Here is a 21,796-nt window from a genome sequence, read left to right on the forward strand (position 1 = left end):
TGATATTTTTTTCGGTAATTGAACAAACACTCCTAAAATTTGTGTGGTACCACAAAAGACCCCAAACAGCCAAAGCAATCTTGAGAAAGAACAAAGCTGGAGGCAATGTGTTGATTTAAAACTATATTACAAAGTGTAATAATCAGAACAGTATGGTATTGGCATAAAACCAGACATATAGATCAATGGAACAGAATAGAGAACCCAGAAATAAACCCACATGTATAGTCAATTAATTTACAACAGAGGAGCCAAGAATATACAATACAGTACAAAGGACAGTAAATGGTATTGGAAAAACTAGACAACCCCGTGCAAAAGAAGGAAACTGGACCCCAATTGTACACCATAAATTTTAAAAATTGACTCAAAATGGTTTAAACATTTGAAGGTAAACACCTGAAACCATAAAACTCTAGAAGAAAACAAAGGCCATAATCTCCCTGGCATCAGTCTTGGCTGTGATTTTTTAGATGTGACATCAAAAGCAAGGGTGATAATAGCAAAATAATACATCAAACTAAAAAGCTTCAGCACAGCAAAAGAAATCATCAACAAAATGAAAAGGCAGTCTACAGAATGGGAGAAAATACTTGCAAATCATGTATCTGAGATGGGATTAATAGCCAAAATATGTAAAGAATTCATACAACTCAGTAACAAAAAACAAAACAAAACCAAAAAAGCCAAAACAAATTAAAAAACAAAACCCCAAAACCCCGAAACATCCCAATTAAAAAAAATAGACTGAGGATCTGAATAGAATTTTTCCAAAGAAAACATACAGATGGTCAACAAGTACATGAAAAGGTGTTCCACATCACAAATTATCAGGGAAATGCAAATTGAAACCACAATGAGATATCATTTGACACCTGTTAGAATGGCTTTTATCAAAAATGACAAGAGATAACATGTGCTGATGAGGATGTAGAGAAAGGGGAAACCTATGCACTGCTGGTGAAGCCACTATCGAAAACAATAAGGAAATTCCTCAAAAAATAAAAATAGAACTACTGTAACATCCAGGAATTCCACTCTTGGGTATTTATCTGAAGTAAGTGAAAACACTAAGTCAAAAAGATATATGCACCCCCTCCATGTTCATTTCAGCATTATTTACAATAACCAACACATGGAAACAAGCTAGGTATCCACCAATGGATGAATGGATAAAGAAAATGTGATGTATATATACAGTGAAATATTATTCAGCCTTAACAAATAAGAAAACTCTGCCATTTGCAACATGGGTGGACCTTGAAGGCATTATGCTAAATGCAGTAGGTCAGAAAAAGAAAGACAGATACCATGTGATCTCACTTAAGTGTGGAATCTTTAAAAAGAACATATTCATGGAAAAAGAGATCAGATTTGTGGTTAGCGGAGGTGGGGAGTGGAGAGGGAAGAATTGGAAGAAGGTAAACAAGAGGTACAAGCTTCTGGTTATAAAATAAGTTAAGTACTGGGGATGTAATGTACAGTATGATTACTATAGTTAATAATACTGTATTGTATATTTGAAAGTTACTAAGAGAGTAGATCTGAAAAGTTCTCATGAGAAAAAAATTATAACTGCATGGTGATGGATCTTAACTAGACTTAAGATAATAATTTCACAGTATATACATATATTGAATCATGTTGTACATCTGAAATTAATATATCAATTATATATCAGAAGATTTGGCTGATTTTGATAATCATTGTGATTATATAAGAATAGGCTTGTGTTTGGAAAAGAACAGAGAAATACTTATGGGTAAAGGTATATGATGTCTCCAACTGATTCTCAATAGATCATAAAAAAGATTTTGCATAAAATATATATATGTGTATGTTTCTCTAGAGAAAACAAGTGAGACAAAGTGTAAACAAGTGTTAAATCTGAGTAAAGGAGTAAAAATCTTACTTTTAGAATATTTTTAACTTAAAAAAATAAAAAAAATTGAAAGTTACCCCCAAATCCTTATCAAATTATTAAAAAAAATATAGTAATGGATGGATTAAAGAATAAATTAAACACAATTGAAGAAAGAATTAGATACCTGGAAGACAGATCTGAGGAAATTGCCCGAAAGATAGCATAGAGATCAATGGTAAGAAATAGAAGTTTAAAGATATGGGAAATGGAATGAGAAAATCTAAAATTTCTTCTAGGGAGAGTCTCAGAAAGGTAAAATCAAGGAGAGTTAGTATTTGGAGAGATTATGACTTAGATTTTTCCAAAACTGTTAGGAGGTAAGTCCACATAAGAAACTACCTTAGAGCTAAGACTGTTAAGATGACATCCTTTGGGAACCTACAGTTGAGCTACCTTAAATAGGATCAAAGGATTATAACAAATATATTACTGAATTTAAGACTAAAGTTTTAAGTTACATAAATTAATGATTTTTTAAACACCTTTGTGCCAATTACTGTGTCAAGTTTCAGGGATTCAAATATGAACAGATACTGTACTCTCTAGGACTTTTAATTTTAGTGGGAGAGATAGTTCAACAAGAATTTTTAGAACTCATAATCTAGGGGGAGGGTATAGCTAAAGTGGTGGAACACCCATGAGGTCCTGAGTTCAATCCCCAGGACTTCCTCTAAGAATAAATAAATAAGTACACCTAATTACCTCCCCTACCAAATAAATAAATACACACATAGAACTCATAATCTACCAGTTAACACACAAGGTGCTAATAATATGAATATCTTAATTGAGGGAGGAAAGACAAATATAAATATTTCAATATGAGTTTAGTGAGGAGGACATGCATAAGTGCTCTAGGGATAGATTTGGGAAGATCTTAAATGCAGTCTGAACAGTGTCAGGGAAAACTTCTCAGACACAGACTGTGCTGAAATTTCAAGGGAAAGGTAGACATCAATGTTAGTTTGTTTTTATTAATTTTTATGTTGTAAAATATAATACATATAAAATGTATGTAAAGTATCACCCATCTGCCATGTTTAATTCTGATGAATCTATTTGGCCCCTTTTAATAGACTCTTTTAAAGGACTTATTTATGTCCTTTATATATGTATGTGTAGTGATACATGCACTATATGTATGTATGTTTCTCACAGGTAGTAATAGTAGTGAATATTTTATTAATATTCATTTTTAAGAGTACCCATTAGGGAGTGAAATGATCTTTTGGCATTTTTCATTATATTCAACCCCCAAAACATTTCACCTTCCATTTACCTTCTGGGATCAGTATTCTCAAATATATCCCTTTTACTTCTGTAAGAATTCTTTAGCTAATTCTTTATTAATCTTTTGATAAAGAAGCTTTTGACATCATAGACAAGGATTGCTCAATAACTGGTTAAGGTTTTGGCCAGTTTCATCATGAAGAATAACAGGATTAATCATTTATTTATGTGTATTCACATGGTGACGATATTGCTACATGTAGTGGAGTGATATTCCCACTTACCCATGCTGTGATAAAGAATTATTATGTGACCACTGTGAATGTTGAACACAAAAAGGCATAGGCTTGAGTGAAAGGGAGAATGGAAAAAGGATATAGGAGATCCTTCTCCCTTCTTTACTCATTCCCATACACAGAATGGAAAATACATCATTTCAGATTTCTCAATTTATACCTAAAGAGTCACATGGGATGTGAATTTGGCCATTGCCTTTCATCAAAGGATTGCTAAGAATCTTATAAGCATAGTCCCTAATCCTCTAAACACTCTTCTGAAGTTGTAGCTGGCAATATTATCATCTCCATTATAGAGAGTAGTAAATGGAAGCACTGACATACTAAGTGATATTTTTATCTTCCATTCAGAAATTTCCTACTGGCTTAAAGGCCAGTATTATTATCAACTTTATGAAGCTTAGTGAGATTATGTGATTTGCCCAACCTTAGGGGAAGAATTTGGCATAGCATCAAGGTTCCCTGAGTCTTATCTGCCTTACTAAGTTTATCTCCTCCCTACACACATACTCTTACCCTCAGCTCTGCTATTCAAAATAATATTTAATCCAATGTTTTAAAAGTCCTGTAAGGGAACCTCAAATCATACAGCTTTATGAACCTTTGAGGTGTCATTCCTGGTTCTTAATTAGGAATCAAATGATAGTTCATTTTTTTTCTTGAATAATTTTTTCATATTGTAATAATGTTACATAATGAAATTCATCCACTTGTTCTGTTCTGATGAATCAGAGAATTCTGTTCTGAATACTGCCATGTGGCAAGTTAAATAAATTAGGAGGGGATGGTCTTAGAGGGCAGTGTAGCTAATTCTACAAATATAGTTACTTTCTTTTTCTGTCAATATAAAATTGCGTATCAAATGTGTTTATCTTAAATTCTCACCAGCAGTAACGCTGGTAGCAACCAGCATTTTGATCCCAGGAAACCTAAACCTAGTACACCTAAAGATGGACTATAGTATTTAAATTGTAGGCGTAGGAAAATTTGGGTTAAGTTGAAAATGAGAAATAACCTGTAGAGGTTATAAGTTTACCCATAAGGAAGAGGTAATTAGGGTATAAGTGGGTGCCCATTTAAAAATGAATTATTTACTTCTAAATTGTGATGATATACATAGCATAAAATTTCCCATTTAACCATTTTTAAGTGTACAGTTCTGTGGCACTTAAGTACAGGTAGCCCTTGAATAACTTGGGGATTAGTGGAACCAACTCTCCTCACAGTCAAAAATCCACCCATAACTTTACAGTCAGCATTCTGTATCCCTGGTTCTGCATCCACAGATTCACCTGTTGATTGTGTACTACTGTAGTACATATTTATTGAAAAAACCTCGAGTATAGGTAGACCCTCAAAGTTCAAACCCGTGTTGTTCAAGGGTTAACTGTACATTCTTGTTGTTGTGCAGCTGTCACCATCATCCATCTCCAAAACTTTTTTCATCTTGCAAAACTGAAACTCTACCCATTAAACATTAGCTCCCTATTGACCCCTTTTCCCAGCCCCTGGCAACTACCTTTCTATTTTCTGTCTTTATTAATTTGATTGCTTTAAGCACCTCATTTGAGTGGAATTATATATTTGTCCTTTTTTGATTGGCTTATTTCGCTTAATATAATGTCTTCAGAGTTCATCCTTGTTGTAGCATGTATCAGAATTTCTTTCCTTTTAAGGCTGAATGATATCCATATAATACCTATATACACGTATGTACACACCACATTCTGTTTCCTCATTCCTGTGTCAAAGGACACTTGCATTGCTTTCACCTTTTGGCTATTGTGAATAATGCTTTTGTGAACATGGGGGTGCAAATATCTGTTTGTTCCCAACTGTCAGGTCTTCTAGATATATAGTCAAAAGTGGAATTGCTGGATTATATGTTAATTCTGTGTTTAATTTTTTGAGAAACTGCCAAACTTTTCCACAGCAGCTATACCATTTTATAGTCCTGCCAGCACAAGAGTTCCAGTTTCCCTATCCTGGCCAACATTTATTTTTTGATAGTAGCCATCCTAATGGTTGTGAAGTGGTATCTTGTGGTTCTGATTTGCATTTCTCTAATGTTAGTGATAATGAACATTGTTTCATGTGTTTACTGGCCATTTGTATACAGTCTTTGGAGAAATGTCTGTTTGAGTTCTTTGCCCTTTTATGAGTGCCCATTTTTTTAAAACTAGGGTAGTAATCACAAGAGCTGCTTAAAGTTTTTCAAAACTATTGGAGATATATCATTTTTAATTGTTTACTAATACTGGAAGCAAATGAATAAATACATTAGGAAAATGTTTATCTCACATATCTAATCAAATTTTGCCTGTCTTCCTTTGTGTGTTTCATCCATCTTTTCCTCTTTGTTTCTGTCAACATCATCCTAATCCACTTAATATCATCTCATGTTTGTGTTATAGTTGTTCATGGGTTTTTAAAAAAGGGTAAAAGCGTATAGTAAGTGCTTAACTTAATAATTGATATCTTGACACTGGGCCCAGTTCTAACAGAATGGTAAGAATATATAGTCATAAATTCCTCTAGTAGTTTTGCTCTTCTTTAACTCCTTCCCATCAATTCAGCAAGGATTAATTTTGAACAGGACGTGAAATCTGAGTTTCTCTCTCTCAGGCTATGTGATGGTGGGCAAATCACACCAGCTCTTCCCCATTGGAGGAACTAAGTGATTTCTTTAGATTTCTGTTCGGCTTGTCTATTAAGTGTTTTTATGACTCAGTATTAGATGCCTGAATTATCTGAAAGCCATATTACCCACAATAAATCATGTTTTCAAATTCTCACTAAACTGTTAGAATGGGAGATAACAGTCTAACTCAGCTCACTTTCGTATTTTTGCATATTTTCTTGGGCTTCTTAGATAAACAAGATCTAAACTAGAAACCTTTTAAATACAAACATTTAGTTTCTCTAAGAATCAACTGCCACTAATAAAGCAATAATATTTTGAACAGTTAATATCAGGATGGGGTTTGTAACTAAACCGTGGCATTGCATCTTAACAGCCATTTTTTTTAAAAAGAAAGGATAAAAAATAGTATGCTGTGTACTTTTAGTTTTTGATTTCTACTTTTGAAGTTTTATAAATACAAAAACATCTCACACACTTGAATAGGGCAATATATATTCCAAAGCTAAATATAAGTACATTTTGGGATTATCTGCCATTTTTATTTTTCATGCCTCTATTCTCTTCTTGCTTCGTTGAGAATTCACACTAAATGAATTTCAAGTGAACCTCTAAAAGATAGGAGTTTTTCTTTAAACCAATTTAGTTAATCTCAAGAAATAATGTTGTGTGATAGGCTAATGTAGATATAATAGCAAAAATAAGTGAACCATTTTGTTTTATGTAGTACAAAACAAAATAAAAAAATTTTTTTGCTTCATGCTCAAATTCTCTAATATTTTAAATAGCAATTTCCTTTTCTCAGGGATCAAGAAAGTACTTTTAACGCAGCACTTGTCACTGGGAGAACTAGTTTTAATTTATATTGACCTTTTTCTCCTTTGAGCATTTAGTCTGCATTCAATAAAATGTTGATGACTGCTCTTTAGAAGACAGCTGTACGAAATAAAGTATTATAAATATTCAGCTTCCCTTTCTAAGCATTGTCACCAACAGCTGGGCATCCAGTTTAGCAGAACAGATTTTGCACAGAGAGAGCCTGGCATGTTCCTGAATCAGTTTAGTGAAGGAGACAAAAAATAGTTTCTTATGGATTGGGGACTTATAAAGACATAGAGCATCTGTTCCTCAGTTAAGTCATAGTCTGGTAGCACTGAATCATGTTTAAAGCTAGAATAATGTGCAAAACTTTTTCACCTTGCTCATACCTTTATTTTAATACTGAGTGCATTATTTCTGCAAATAATATACTTACAACATCTCCATTGAAGGTATGTAAATTATTTTGCTTTTTTGTATAATTTTTTGTTAATAGTATTTTAAAACACAAATATATTAATTTTTACTGATATTATTTTAAAATAAAACTTTAATGTTTGAATTGTATGATAGTTCATTTATATAAAACCACATATAGAAAATCTATTTAAATATTTAATTATGGTTTCATCTTGATACATGCTATTAGAAAAACCAGTTTCATCACTGCAAAAATTGCCTTCATAGATACTCTACTTTAATTAGTGAAAGTAACTCAGAATCTTTGTTTATATAAGATATTACTCTTAAATATTTGTCTACTTAAAGCATATTAAATCTAAGATTGCTTTAAATATTTTGTTTGCAGAGTTAAAAGATCACTGAAATTGGATGGCCTGTTAAAAGCAAATGTAAGTATTTACTTATCAGTTTGAAATTGTGTAATAAGATTTTGTTTTGGGGCGAGGATATAGCTCAAGTGGTAGAATGCATGCCTACCATGAAAAGGTCCTGGGTTCAATCCCCGGTACCTCCTCTTGAAATAAATACATAAATGAACTTAATTACCTCCCCTCACCAAAAAATAAATTAAACAAAAAAGAGAGAGAAAGTGAAAAAAAAAATTTTGTTTTTAATTTTTTTAACAGCTAATTTACCTTTATACTAAATGTAAAAAATATCCAAAAACAACAACAAAAAAAACCCACACTGTGACATAATTGTGATTGGTATACCATTTTCTACATATAAATTTTTTTTGTTAATCTCATATATGGAAATTCCTGGCCAGCTTGAGGTTTTTATTTAAGAGGCAAATTATTTAGAAACCTTAATGAAATAATTTAGTAGAAATTAATTTACTATTTATAGAAAAAATACTCTGCTACTTAAATGCACAAGAAATAAGATGGAGCAGTGGCAATGCTTTAATCTGCATCTGTAATCTGCTAAATTGAAATAAAAACATAAACAACATTTTTATATCAAAATATAATTGCCTCCCTCAGCTCTGCTGGCCTGATTAAACAATAAAATACTAACACTGTAGTAAATTTCACCATGGTTGTCACAATAAAAATAAAATTTGTACTATTGCTATTACTTTTTGTAAATCTAGTCACAGCACATTCCCTATGCCAGCATATGATGACATATGTTGGTTTATTATCTTTTCATACCAACAATGGGTCTGGATACAAACACTAATACCGAGATACTTATAGCCTTAGTAATTTTAAATGCAAGTAAATTGGTGAGAAAGTAAATTGAAACAAATAGCTAGTCAATTAATGAGCTCCTACAAAATCCCATATGAGAATGCCATTTCATGAAATGGGTTTTGTATGAATTTCTCTTTGGAAGACTCACTGGTATTTAACAATTTACCATTTTTAAAACGTCCTAGATGCTTTTTTAAAAAATTTAAACAAAGGTGGCAAAATACTGCAATGCCACTAAAAAAATCATTAGCGGTGTAATTAGCAATTTAGAATACCATTATCCAACTTGTTCTTTACAGAATGCAGCTGTGACTGTAATTTTGCATCTGTTTCTTTGGTCAGAATGGTATTTTGGTAGACGAGTAGTCCAGCTTGAAATGAAATACTTTTCTTTCCTGCCCCAAAACTGTTCTTTGGGAGGTGGTAACATTATTTAAATGGAAGAGAATGGCCACTTAGGAATTCATTCTTTTCATGGAGTACAGTTGTCATCATGGCAAGCTTTTTATCCATTTTTCCTTCAGATTAGGATATGTCAAGGTAGCCAGTGACACAGCTAATATCCTGTATTAGAAAAATACATTGTTGTGTTTGGCCCAAATTCTGTACTTTTAAACCAGTTGATTTAGCTTGGTAACGCATGGCCACCAACTGCTAAATGCAGATTCCTAGCATCCTAGCCTGGGCCTTCAACATTTCTATTTTCTGACCTATTTCTAATATTTATTATTATTTCTGATATTTTCAGCTTTTCTACTCTTGCCTCATCATTTATTTGTAGCTCTTACATCTGACAGCTTTTGCTCTGGTGCTAAGTCTAGGCTTATTTCCCTAGCTGCATTTATGCTTCTGTCCACTCCAGTAACAACTTAGTACTGAAGCAGCCTGGTTCCCAAGAATCTTCCCACATGCCAGTGATCTGATTGAGGCTGCCTTAGCTCATGCAAAAGAAAATCAGACATTCAGGACATACAACATACACCTATAATTCTAAGAGTACCTAACTACTGTGAAGCTACAGAGAAACTAGTAGTAAAATTTGTGGGCAATTTGCCTTACCAATGTGATGTTGAGGAGAAAAGACTCTGGTGTCCAAGGAAAGGAGATGATCCTATATACCAGTTGTTTGAGGTGGAGCCTGTTCATCCTAAACAACTGGCATTTCCTCTCCCACAGATATTTAGAATTCACAAATCCCAGTATTCCCACTGTGACTACAAACTTTTATGGAAAATAGTGCTCCATGATGTTAAGGCAAGTCTGCAAAAGTAATTTTCCTTATAATTTTCCTAATGGGAGAAACAGAGGTATGAATCATACCCTGTGATCGTCCTTTAATATATTGAGTATACACTACAAGTACCACTATTTGCTGAACCTCCCACATCGTTGGGGGCTAGAGGGGAGTGATGAAGTTTTTGATACATCATTACCTACAATATTGTGATTGCTCAAATTATTGCACTCCAAGCACTATTTCTAGATGAATTTTCAGAAATGAAGTTGAATTATTTATTACAGACTATTACAAAGTGGCTGTCCAGGTGAATATATAGCAACAACTGACTACCTGGTCAGATACCTGGCCAGCTTGACCTAATCTCTTTCAGGCCACCTCAGAGAAGGAATGGGAGAAGCAGATGTTACATATGGGAAGGGAAGTAGCATACCTACCGAGGCCAACTCAATACACATGCTGCTAGAAGGAATGGCAGGGCAGGTTTTGGAGAGATTTGCTGATTTGACATATATACTCAGTCGAAATTACTCCATGACCATTAGTAGGATACTTCTAAGTCTGATTATTCCCACGACCTAACCTTATCTTACCTCTCTGAGACAAGGCTTCCACTGACTCCTGAAATTAAAACTTTGGACTTGAGGGCACTAGGAATTTTATAGTTTACATTCTATTGGCTTACTTATTGATCTGGTTCCAGTCTACTCCTTTCTTCTCTCCCTCCTTCCCTCTCCTTCCTTCCTTCCTTCCTTCCTTTCCTTTTTATAATATAATGAACTCCCATGCAGCCATCACCCAGCTTCAACAATTATCAGCATTTTGCTAATCTTGCTTCATATGTTTGTGTGTGTGTGTATATATATACCATATATGTATCTTAATATTTTTTCCTAGAATTTTACAAATCCCAGACGTATTATTTCATCAGAATATTCTTCAGTATGCATTTCTAACAGATAACAACTTCTTTCGTAATTATAGTGCTGTTATCATACCTTACAAAATTAGCAATATTTCCTTAGTAATACCTTTTACTCAGTTCATATTCACATTGCCATGGTTGTTTCAAAATGTCTTTTTGTAGTTGGCTTAGTAAAATCAGGATCCAAACAAGGTGTACACATTGTAATGGTTCTTACATATCTTAGTTCTTTTAAAATCTTTTTATATCTCACCCTGTTTCTTGTAGTTTATTTTTTTAAAAAAAACTGAGACTTTTGTTTGAAGTATATTCCACATTCTAGATTTGGTTCTTTTCTTGTGGTGTCATTTAAATGATTTCTCTAATCTTCATATTTCCTATAAAACTCATAGTTAATGCTAGCAGCTTAATTAGATTCTGGTTCAAATTTTTGGTAAGAATGCCTCATAGGTAATCTGTATTTCCTTTTGCATTACCTCAGGAGGCACAAAATGATCTTGAATATTGGTTTCAGATGTTATCAACCTGTTCTACACATAATAAAATTCCCTGTCAATCTTCTAATGTTTTCTTTTTTAATTCATTGATGATTGTTTTCTAGATCCCTCATTTCACTACAGTTACTCATTTCGTTACAGTTATAGTTACTGATTTTACTTTTTGATTCGGGAGAATTTTGATTATAGAGAATGCACTGCCCATTACCTAGCCTCAATAGTTGTCAACACAAGGCTAATCTTGTTTCATTTATATTCCCATGCATACTTCAGTACCCCCTATACTAGATTATTTTGAAAGAAATGTCAAACATCATCAATATCATCCATACATACTTAAGCAATTATTTCTAAAAGATAAAGATTTTTAAAAAACTATTAGAGTACTATGTCTCTCAAAATTAACAGTAATTCCTTAATCATCAAATGAACATCTTTGTTCAAATTCTCCAATTATCTAGTATACTTTTTGACAGTTCTGCTTCAGCATTTTTTATTGGGATATAATTCATATAACATGAAATTCATCATTTTAAAGTATACACCATTGGTTTGTAGTATACTTCTTACGTTGTGCAGCCATCACCACTATCTAATTTCAAAACATTTCCATCACCCCAAAAAGATATTCCATAGCTATTATCAGTTAGTCCCAATTTCTTCCTTTCCTCATTCCCTGGAAACTACTAATTTACTTGCTGTCTTTATGGATTTGCCTATTCTGACCATATTGTGTAAATGGAATCATACAACATGTGGCCTTTTCTGACTGGCTGCTTTCATTTAGCATAACACTTGCAAGGTTTAGTCATGTTGTTGTTGTCACATGTAACAGTACTTTATTCCTTTTTATGGAATCCTAGTCTTTTGTATGGATATATCACCTTTTATTTATCCATTCCTCAGCTGAGGGACATTTGGGTTGTTTCCACATTTCGACTATTTTGCATAATGCTGCTATGAACTTTTTTGTATGTTTTGTATGAACATGTTTTCAGTTGTCTTGTTTACATATCTAAGGAGTAGAATTGTTGTCATGGTAATTTTATCTAACTTTTTGAGAAACTGCCAAATTCTTCTACAGTGGCTGCACCATTTTACATTCCCACTAACAGTGTGCTGGTTCCAATTTCTCCACATCCTCATCGACACTTCATCTGGCTTTTTGATTCCAGCTATCCTACTGCGTGTGAAGTGATGTCTCATTGCAGTTTTAATTTGCATTTCTCTGATAATGTTCTGATGTTCATGTGCTTATTGACCATCTATATTTTCTTTGGAGAAAAATCTATTTAAATCTTTTATCCATTTTTAAATTGGATTATTTGTCTTTATTGTTGAATTACAAGAATTCTTTATGTATTCTGAATTCTGTTACCTTACCAGACATGATTTGCACATATTTCATCAGTTCTGTGAGTTGTCTTTTCACTTTATGGATTATATCCTTTAATACACAAAAGTTTTACGTTTTGATGAAGTACGATTTAATTTTTCTTTTATTGCTTGTGCTTTTGGTGTCACGTTTAAGAAACTGTTGCACAATCTAAGGTAATGCAAATTTTCACTATGTTTCTTTCTAAGAGTTTATGGTGTTAGCACTTACATTTAGGTCAAAGACCTAGTTGAGTTAATTTTTGTACATAGTATGGCAGTAGGGGTGTGTGGCTATTCAGTTGTTCCTGTGATATTTGTTGAAAGCTATTATTTTCCCCATTGAGTGGCCTTGGAACCCTTGTCGAAGATCAGTTGACTATAAATATTTGGATTTATTTCTGGACTCTCAAATTGATTCCATTTGTCTGTGGATCTGACCTGCCACTAACCACACTGCCTTGATTACTGTAAGTTTTCAAAATTAAAATATTTGATTACTTTAAATTTGTAATTAGGAAGTGTGAATCCAACTTCGCTGTTCTTTTTCAAGATAAAAATGCTTCTCATATTCCATATCCCTTATAAATTCCATATGAATCTTAGGATCACTTTGTCCATTTCTGAAAAACAGACATTTGGAATTTTGATAAGAATTACACTGAATCTGCAAATCAGTTTGAGGAATTTGCCATTTTAACATTAATAATTCTTCTAAACCATGAACATAAATAGGGTATATTTCCATTTATTTTTATTTTCTTTAATTTTTTCAACAATGATTTTTAGTTTTTAGTAGACATGACTTGTGCTTTTGGGTTATATTTATTCCCAAGTATTTTCTCCTTTTTGATGCTAACATAAGTGTTTTTATAATTTCACTTTACATTGGTCCTTGCTAGTGTACAGATACACAGCTGATTTTTGTACATTGATCATGTATTGTTCAACTTTGTTGGACTTGTTTATTAGCCCTAATACTTTCTTATAGATTATTCAGGATATTCTTTATATCAGATCATGTCATCTGCAAATAGAAATAATTTTACTTCTTTCTTTCCCATTGGATGCATTTTATTTCTTATTCTTATTTATTGCCCTGAGTAGGACCTCCAGAACAATGTAGAATGGAAGAGGCAAGAACAAATATTGTTGTCTTTTTTCTAATCTTAGAGGGGAAATCATCCAAGCTTTTCCCATTAAATATGATGTTAACTGTAAGTTCTTCCTAAATGCCCTTTGTCAAATTGAGACAGTTCCCTTCCATTCCTAGTCTGATGAGTATTTTTATCATGAAAGGATATTGGATTTTTATCAAATGCCTTTAAAGTATCTATTGAGATGATCATGTGGGGTTTTTTTCTTTATTCTTTCAATATGCTATGTTGCATTGATTGGTTTTTGTATGTTGAACCAGCCTTGTTTTCACAGGAAAAACCCTATTTGGTCATAATGTATTAATTCTTTTTTTATCTCTGGTTCCAGTTTGCAGGAATGTTGAGGATTTTTGCATTTCATTAGGGATATGAGTCTACAGTTTGGTTTTTTTTCCCCCTTGTAAGATATTTCTCTGGTTTTGGTATCAGAGTAATGCTGGTCTCATAGAATGAGTTAGGAAGCGTTGCCTACTTTTTGATAGAGTTTTAAAAGGATTGGTGTCAATCCTTCTTTAAATGTTGGTGGAATTCAGCAATGAATCTCTCTGGTTCTGCACTTTTCTTTTTTACAGGTTTTTTTGAATTGATCTCATCTCTTTGCTCGCTATTGATGTGTTCTGATTTTCCATTCTTCATGATTTAACCTTGGTAGGTTGTGTATTTTGGGGAATTTGTCCATTTCATCTAGATTATCTGACTTGTTGGTATACAATTGTTCATAGTGTCTATCTCTTATAATCCCTTGTGTTTCTCCAAGGTCAGTTACAATATACCGCCTTTCTTTCCTAATTTTAGTAATTTGAATCTGATTTCTTTCTTGGTTGGTCTAGATAAAAATTTGTCAACTTTCTTTTCAAAGAACCAACTTTTGAATTTGTTGATCTCTGTTTTGTTATTCTCTTTTTCATTTGTTTTCTCTTTAATTTTCACGTTTATTATTTCTTTCTTTCTGCTTCCTTTGGATGTAGTTTGTTCTTTGTTCTAGTTTCTTAAGGTGGAAGGTTGGCTTATTGATTTGAGAGCGTTCTTCTTTTTTAATGTAGGTGTTTAAATTTCCCTATAAGTGCAGCTTTCTGTGCCTCCCATACATTTTTATATGTGTTGTGTTTCACTTTTCTTCCCCTCAATGTATTTTATAATTTCCTTTTTGTTTTGTTATTTAGAAGTGTGTTGTTTAAATTCCATGTATTTTCGTATTTTCCAAATGTCCTCTCTTTTTTTGGACAAATGTCTTTTTGTTTTTAATTTCTGATTTCATCCCATTGTAATTAAAGAATATTCTTTATATGGTTTCAGTCTTTTTAAGTTTACTGAGATTTGTTTTATGGTCTAACATATCTTCTATCCTGACAAATGTTACATGTGCACTTGAGAATAATGTGTATTCTGCTATTGTTGGGTGGAGGGTTCTCTAGATGTGTTTTAGGTCTAGTTGGTATGTAGTGTTGTTCAAGTCTTCTCTTTCCTTGCTGATTTTCTGTCTAGTTGGTCTATCTGTTATTGCAAGTGGAGCATTGAAGTTTCCGAGTATTACGGTTGAATTTTCTATTTCTTCCTTCAATTCTGTCAGTTTTTGCTCCTTGTATTTTGGGGCCCTCTTGTTAGATATGTGTGTATGTTTGCTTATTTATTTACTTGTTTATAATTGTTACCTCTTTTTTTTTCAGTACTAGTTAGTATTTACTTATTCATTGTGTTTTCTCAGAAAAAAGAAGGGGAAGGGGAAGGGGAATGGATCAGCATATAGCAGAAGTATAGCAGAAAGGTAAGGAAGTATCCAGCACAACCATAAACACACACTAGTGATAGAGTCACCAAAACCCAAGGGAGCTCAGTCTTCTGTAGTTAAGAAATGAGAGGAAGGGATCAGGGAGAGTACAGACCAGGTACGTGCTAGCCTTCCCTCCCCATAAAATTAAGAATTAGTGCAAAGCTCTGGTTTCTAGTAGTAAGTATGGAGTTACATTTATCCATTTCCTATTAAACATAAATTTTGACTTAAGTTTTTTCACCTACATAAAAGTTCGAAGTGACTTGAATACACATTCATCTTCCCTTTTGGTCTCTCACTCCCTCTTTCTACTTGAAACTCCCCCATTGCTTGTCTTTTTCCTGTGATAGATTAAGTAGGTTTGGTTCATCTATACACCAGTAAAAGTGTTTGTCATGAATCACATCAAGAAATAGTCTTAACTCTCAAGTTTGGGCACAAGGGATGACATGATTCCAAGCTTCTGCAGGTTTTTTTTTGCACAAATCATTCAAGAGTTCTAGAGGCAATCAACAACCAAATGTATATGACTTTCTTTTTTCCTATTGAGTCAACCCAATATTTAAGAACATTTATAAATTTAGTCAACTGTAAAGATAATATGACCCCAAAACAGCATTAGAAATAAGATTTATCCAAAATATAATCTCAATTCTTACATCACTTGTTATACCAAAATTAATTTGAGAAGTATCATAGGTATAACTTGAAAGCCAAAAGCATAATACTTCTGGAAGGAAACATAAGAAGCTATTTTTGAGACCTGAGAGCAGACAAAATTTCATACAACACAAAAAAAATCAACCATAGAAGAAAAATTTATAAATTGGACTTCATCAAAATTAGAAATTTCTGTTCATCAAAAGACACGACTAAGAGAATAAGTAGACAAGCCATGTATTGAGAAGAAAGTATTTGTCATGCATTTATCTGACAAAAGGCTTGTATTTAGACTAAATAAATAATAAAAAGACAATGCAATAAAAAGTGTACAAAAACTTGAACAAACACTTCACAAAATATTTACATGGAAAATTAGCACATGAAAAAGTGTTCAACATCATTGATCATTGGAAATACAAATAAAAACAACTAAGATATACTATTCCCACTCACTAGAATAGCTAAATAACAACAACAAAACAGAATAGCTTGAAAAACAACACTGTAATGACTAAAACAGCCTAAAGTTTGGTGAGGATGTGCAGCAGCTGGAACTGTCATTCATTGCTGGGAGTTTAAAATGATACAGACACTGGAGAACTATTTAGCTTTTATTTCACATATAGAAAATAAATCTATATTCATGTTATAGCCTGGTAATTCCATTCCTAGGTTTCCCAAAGAAACAAAATCATATATCCACAAAAAGACATATACAAGAATATTCTTAGCAACTTAATTCATAATAGCCCCAAACTGGAAATAACTTAAATGTCCTTCAACAGGAGAATAGGAAGGCAAATTCTGGTATATTTATATAAAGGAATAGTACTCACAATAAAAAGGGACACACTACTGCCACACACAACATAGATGATCTCAAAAACATGTTGAACAAAAGATGCCAAACACAAATGTTATATGTTTATATGAAATTCAATAATAGGCAAAACTATCTGTGGTTATAGGAACTAGAAAGTGTTTGGTTCTGGGCTGTGGAGTGAGAACTGAGTGGAAGTGAGTACTGAGGAATCTTCTGGGGTGATTGAAGTGTTCTGTATCTTGAGTGGTGGTGACATCAGTGTATACAATTGCCGGAACTCATCAAGCCAAACACTTAAGATATGTGCATTTTATTATATGTAAATCATACTTCAGTAAACAAAAATATATTTGAGGTGGTATTCACTTTATATTCTGAAAAATGTGAGGACATATGAAGGAGTGCTAATAACTGAAAACATATCATTAAAAACTTCTTGAGGATTACAGTGCAAGAGAGTAATAAAATAGTGATGTCTTTAATATTAAAATTAATATTTTGATATCATTGTGGAACAATGAGTAAAAGTAGAAACGCCACTGTATTGACTTTTTAGCCAGTATTTTCTTTTATTTTTTCTGTTAAAATATTTTTGTCAGCTATCCGTGTAAGGTCACTGAGATAAGTACAAAATGCTTTTGTTCTCCATAACTACCATTAAAAATAACAAAACCCAAATATTGTTAGAATCATTAAGGAAGATAATTGTGGCAATTGATAAAATGTTAGTGATATCTAAGACTCTTCTAGGAACTCTAGGCCCAAATTGTGAAAAATCCCTGAGACAACTAGTATTTAGAATTTTCTAATGTAAATTCCATAAGTACTAGTGATGCATAATAATATCTTAGGTGAGACATTCCAGTAACCTAATTAACCAGCATAAAGTTATAAAGAATTATCTTCCTTTAGCTACACTAATTTTTCTTTTGTTTCTGGTTGTTCAGATACTGTAGTACCTGTATTTTAAATATTTCGGTGATAGCATAGGCTAGTAGTTCATAATAATAATAAGAGATCTATTATATCCCAATATTTCATCCTGGAAGAACCCTTAGTTAGTACTTTCAAGACTATTTATCATAGGTAAAAATCAATAAAATACAGGCACCTTTTTGGTAGAATACGCTTTAAACAAGGTGACCAAGCAAGCTACAATTTGTGAAAGATACTGAAGGAGAATGTCATATATATTTGAAATTACAGAGAGAACATTCATTTCTTTTCTTTGGGCAGAAAAATCAATGCCCAAATTTTAGTTTTGCTAATGTACAAGGTTTGACCTTCTTACAGAAAGTACAGTGGCGTTTGGACTTACCATAGACAGTATCTTTCCTTCTTTCTTTCTTTCTTTTGTGGTGCAATGTTAAATGTCCCTGAATCAATAAATATTACAAGCAGGTGTAAATTATTATAGAAGTAGTTGTGACTTATCTGATTCCTATTTCCTTACATTTTGCTTGCATCCTGAATTCTTTCCCTTCTCTAGCCGAATCTGTTCTCACTTTCTTCCTCTATTTATCTAAAGGAACTAGTAGATAACACTCATCATTGCTGAGTGTGAGAGTTTTCAATTAGTGGCTCAGTCTTCTCTCAAATCCCAGTCTTCTTAACTCTTCCTGTTGAGGGAGATTAATGAGTAGGCCAAGTCCTTCAGTGTTTGAGGGCTGGCAGAATGGAAATTCTTAAATAGATTCAGCATCTTCAGGGTTTTAAAAGCAGAAGACCTTGGTAAAACTTTGAGGGGGAAAAAGAACTTAAAGAAGTAAGATTAAGCATTTGTGTTTATTTGTATGTATAAGAAGACAGATACATAAAAATGCATTATTTACTGAAGAATATTTAGTAGGATGGTAGGTTATGGTAGATTTTCTTTTTTCCCCTCTAAGTATAGTACAGTTGTAGACAGACATTTTTCCTTTTAATCAAAACAGATCACCAAAAAAAAAAAAACCAAAAACAAAAGAGAAGTTTTATTTTTAAGGTGAGGGGAGAAAATTTATATATATATATACACACACACACATATGCACACCCATACATTCACACTAAGACTTATTTTATGAAAGCTAGAAGATTGTTTTTGAGGAGAAATGTGTGATCTACAGTTGCAATGTTTAGATATTTGGCAATTGGAAAATATAATTTTTTGGTGAAAATAGGAAAACAGATTGACATAAATGTACATTAGGGTAGCGACTTTCATTTCTTGTACATACACAGAGAAATAGTTCTGGGCAATAAATTCTTAGAAAAGTGGGGTAGGATTGGATAAATGTCATAGTTTATGACTGAATCCATATAAACAGGTGAAAACTCAAGATGGAGAGGTAATAATAACCACCTGATAAAGAGACTTAAAACCCTTTAACCTTACGAAAAAAGGTTGCTTTATAGTTATAACTTGATATTATCATTTGATTTTTTAAAAGATATTAGTTACATTTGTGGCTATTGTGGATACATAAAATAAAAAATGGAATGCCTTTTGTTCCCCCAATACAAAGAAGTATTTATCATTTAAAATCTTAACTGTAAAAAAATGGATGCTGTAGATTCTGGAACTAACACCAAGATTATTGAAAAAGGTGACACAGCCACTATTTCTGCCATGGTGTCTTAAAAATAAAGAATAGTTGACAGTAGAGAATTATGTAACTGTTTCAAGTCAGCAACCAAGCTAAAGTTTAATTCTACAATGTTGGCAACATATCGTGAGTCTTCAGACCTTTTCTTTATTCCCAAAATCCACCCTATGCTGCCTGTTTCACCTCTAGATTTCAGGTTTTTGTACCTTTTATTTTTACTTATCTAAGTCTCACCCTTCTTCCTCATAAGAGTCCTTCTGAGAGATTACTGCAGCTGGCTTTGATTTTCCCCCTTCTCTGAATTTCTGTGGTACACATCCTACCTTCAGACCTATTCTCTCCTGTTTATGAGGCCAGAACAATTTGTTCTATTCCTGTATACACATAAGTTCAAAAATGCTGGGTGATTAGTAAGCATTATAGAAAACAAGTTTAAAGTAATTTGGCAAGCAATGAAAACATGATAATGGATGTTTGGAGGAAGTGGATTATGAATGACCCCCCCAGACCAAAGAAGGACTAGCTGAGGCCCAAATGTGCATAGCCTAAGTGCCTGGGACTACAGGTATCATCTAATAATGGATGAATGAACCAACGAATGAATGAATATATTCTGAGTAAGTGGCCTGGCTAAGTTTACTGGACTGTTCCTTCTAAATCATTCATTGATCACACATTTTTGAGTTCTGGAGTACAAAGATGAAATAATATTTTCAGAAATTCAGATTATAATGACATAGACAGAAATATAAAAAATTAAAATTTACTGACTCCAGTTAAGAGGTATGCACAAGGTTTATGGGAACACAGAGTAGGAAGCTACAGAGAGGACTTATGTAGGCTAGGCCAAATTCGCAAAGGTCTTAAATCCCATACTCAATTGTTTGAACATTATTTTGTTATTATTAAGACAAGACACTGTGTTAGAGCAAATTTGTGAAGGTTAAGGACATCGCTGATCCTCCCTAGGATTTCCTTGTAGGTCTTACTGAGAGTCACTTCTGAGAGTTTCCCTGGCCTTTCATAAACATCAAATTGAGATGCCCCAATTAGTGTGGAGAACTGGAAAATGTACATAACTTGAAAGAACAATGTTCACTTTAAAGGTAATGAGAATATTTAAAATTTAAAAAGAAGGGGAGAGGTATTTTGCTCAGTGGTAGAGCACTGTGCTTAGCATGCACAAAGTCCTGGGTTCAATCCCCAGTACCTCCAGAAAGAAAGGAAGAACGGACCGAAGGATCTCTCCCTCACCACCTCCCCCAAAAAAGGAAGGAGCAAGGAAAAGAGTATTGGTTTGAATTTTGCAAGTTTTCAAATGTATTTCCAAAGATCTATAACTAAACATAAGTATTTTTGTCCCAAATTAATATTTATTTCTAGTCATTTGATTCTCCAAAAATCACAAGGAAAAAAAGTATTACATCCTATTCTCCAACAACTGGAACTTGTCAAATGAGCCCATTTGCTTCTCCCACAAGCTTTAAAGAACAAGAGCACAAAAATGGACCATCAAATGGTTAGTTGAACATTCTTTTCCACTTACTGTAAGATTTTTCTAGTTATTGGTTAAATCAGAATTTTGATTGTATAATATATGGATCTTGCTGCAGCTGATTTTTCTCTTCTTTTTTAAAGAATTCAACACAGAATAGACTAGAATATAGGTAACACTTTGGACATAAATGTAAACTTTCTAGGCAGTTATTTTAAAATGCTACTGCAGACTTTGCTCCCTTACTATCCCATCCATTAAATAGAAATTATGGCCTGACTGCCTTCAGCCACGATCAATTATAATGGTTACAGATACGCTCCTTAACACGCTGTCCATCGTGTGCATACATTAAAGGCCACATGATTCAGGTACTCCTGCACTGCAGTTTAAGAGTGATACTTCTAAATGTTATTTTTATCCATGTTATCCATTTAGTTTTATTCACATTTCGTGTCTTTATAGCCTGCTTTTATTTATTATATTTCATTACCTTCTTTTCCTTTAGTATTTTAAATGTATTTGCAAAAGTTTTGTAGAATTTTTTTTAACATGGAATTCTTTATTTTAAAGTATTATTAGTTTAATTTTGACCATACATATTTCTTGTTCTCTGGTAGTTTATTGCTAATATATTTATTTAAAAGATACAGAAATCTAGATTTCATAAGTTTAATTTTTAATATTGTTAAAGG

General features: G+C 32.9%; 1 protein-coding gene across 5 annotated transcripts in view; it reads left to right on the forward strand.

Annotated features, from left to right (window-relative positions):
- Positions 1-21,796, forward strand: part of ITGB3BP (integrin subunit beta 3 binding protein) — a 67,934-nt gene that overhangs the window by 10,128 nt on the left and 36,010 nt on the right. For all 5 annotated transcript variants that reach the window (XR_012079041.1, XM_072974304.1, XM_072974303.1 and 2 more), the window contains 2 exons: positions 7,719-7,761; positions 20,990-21,125. Coding sequence is in view for 4 of the 5 variants with exons in the window: in XM_072974304.1 (XP_072830405.1) it covers positions 7,719-7,761; positions 20,990-21,125 (179 nt within the window). In the remaining variant the exon portion in view is untranslated. The remainder of the gene's footprint in view (positions 1-7,718; positions 7,762-20,989; positions 21,126-21,796) is intronic.

The sequence above is a fragment of the Vicugna pacos genome, chromosome 13 (genome assembly GCF_048564905.1).
Source record: "Vicugna pacos chromosome 13, VicPac4, whole genome shotgun sequence".
NCBI classification, from domain to species: domain Eukaryota; kingdom Metazoa; phylum Chordata; class Mammalia; order Artiodactyla; family Camelidae; genus Vicugna; species Vicugna pacos.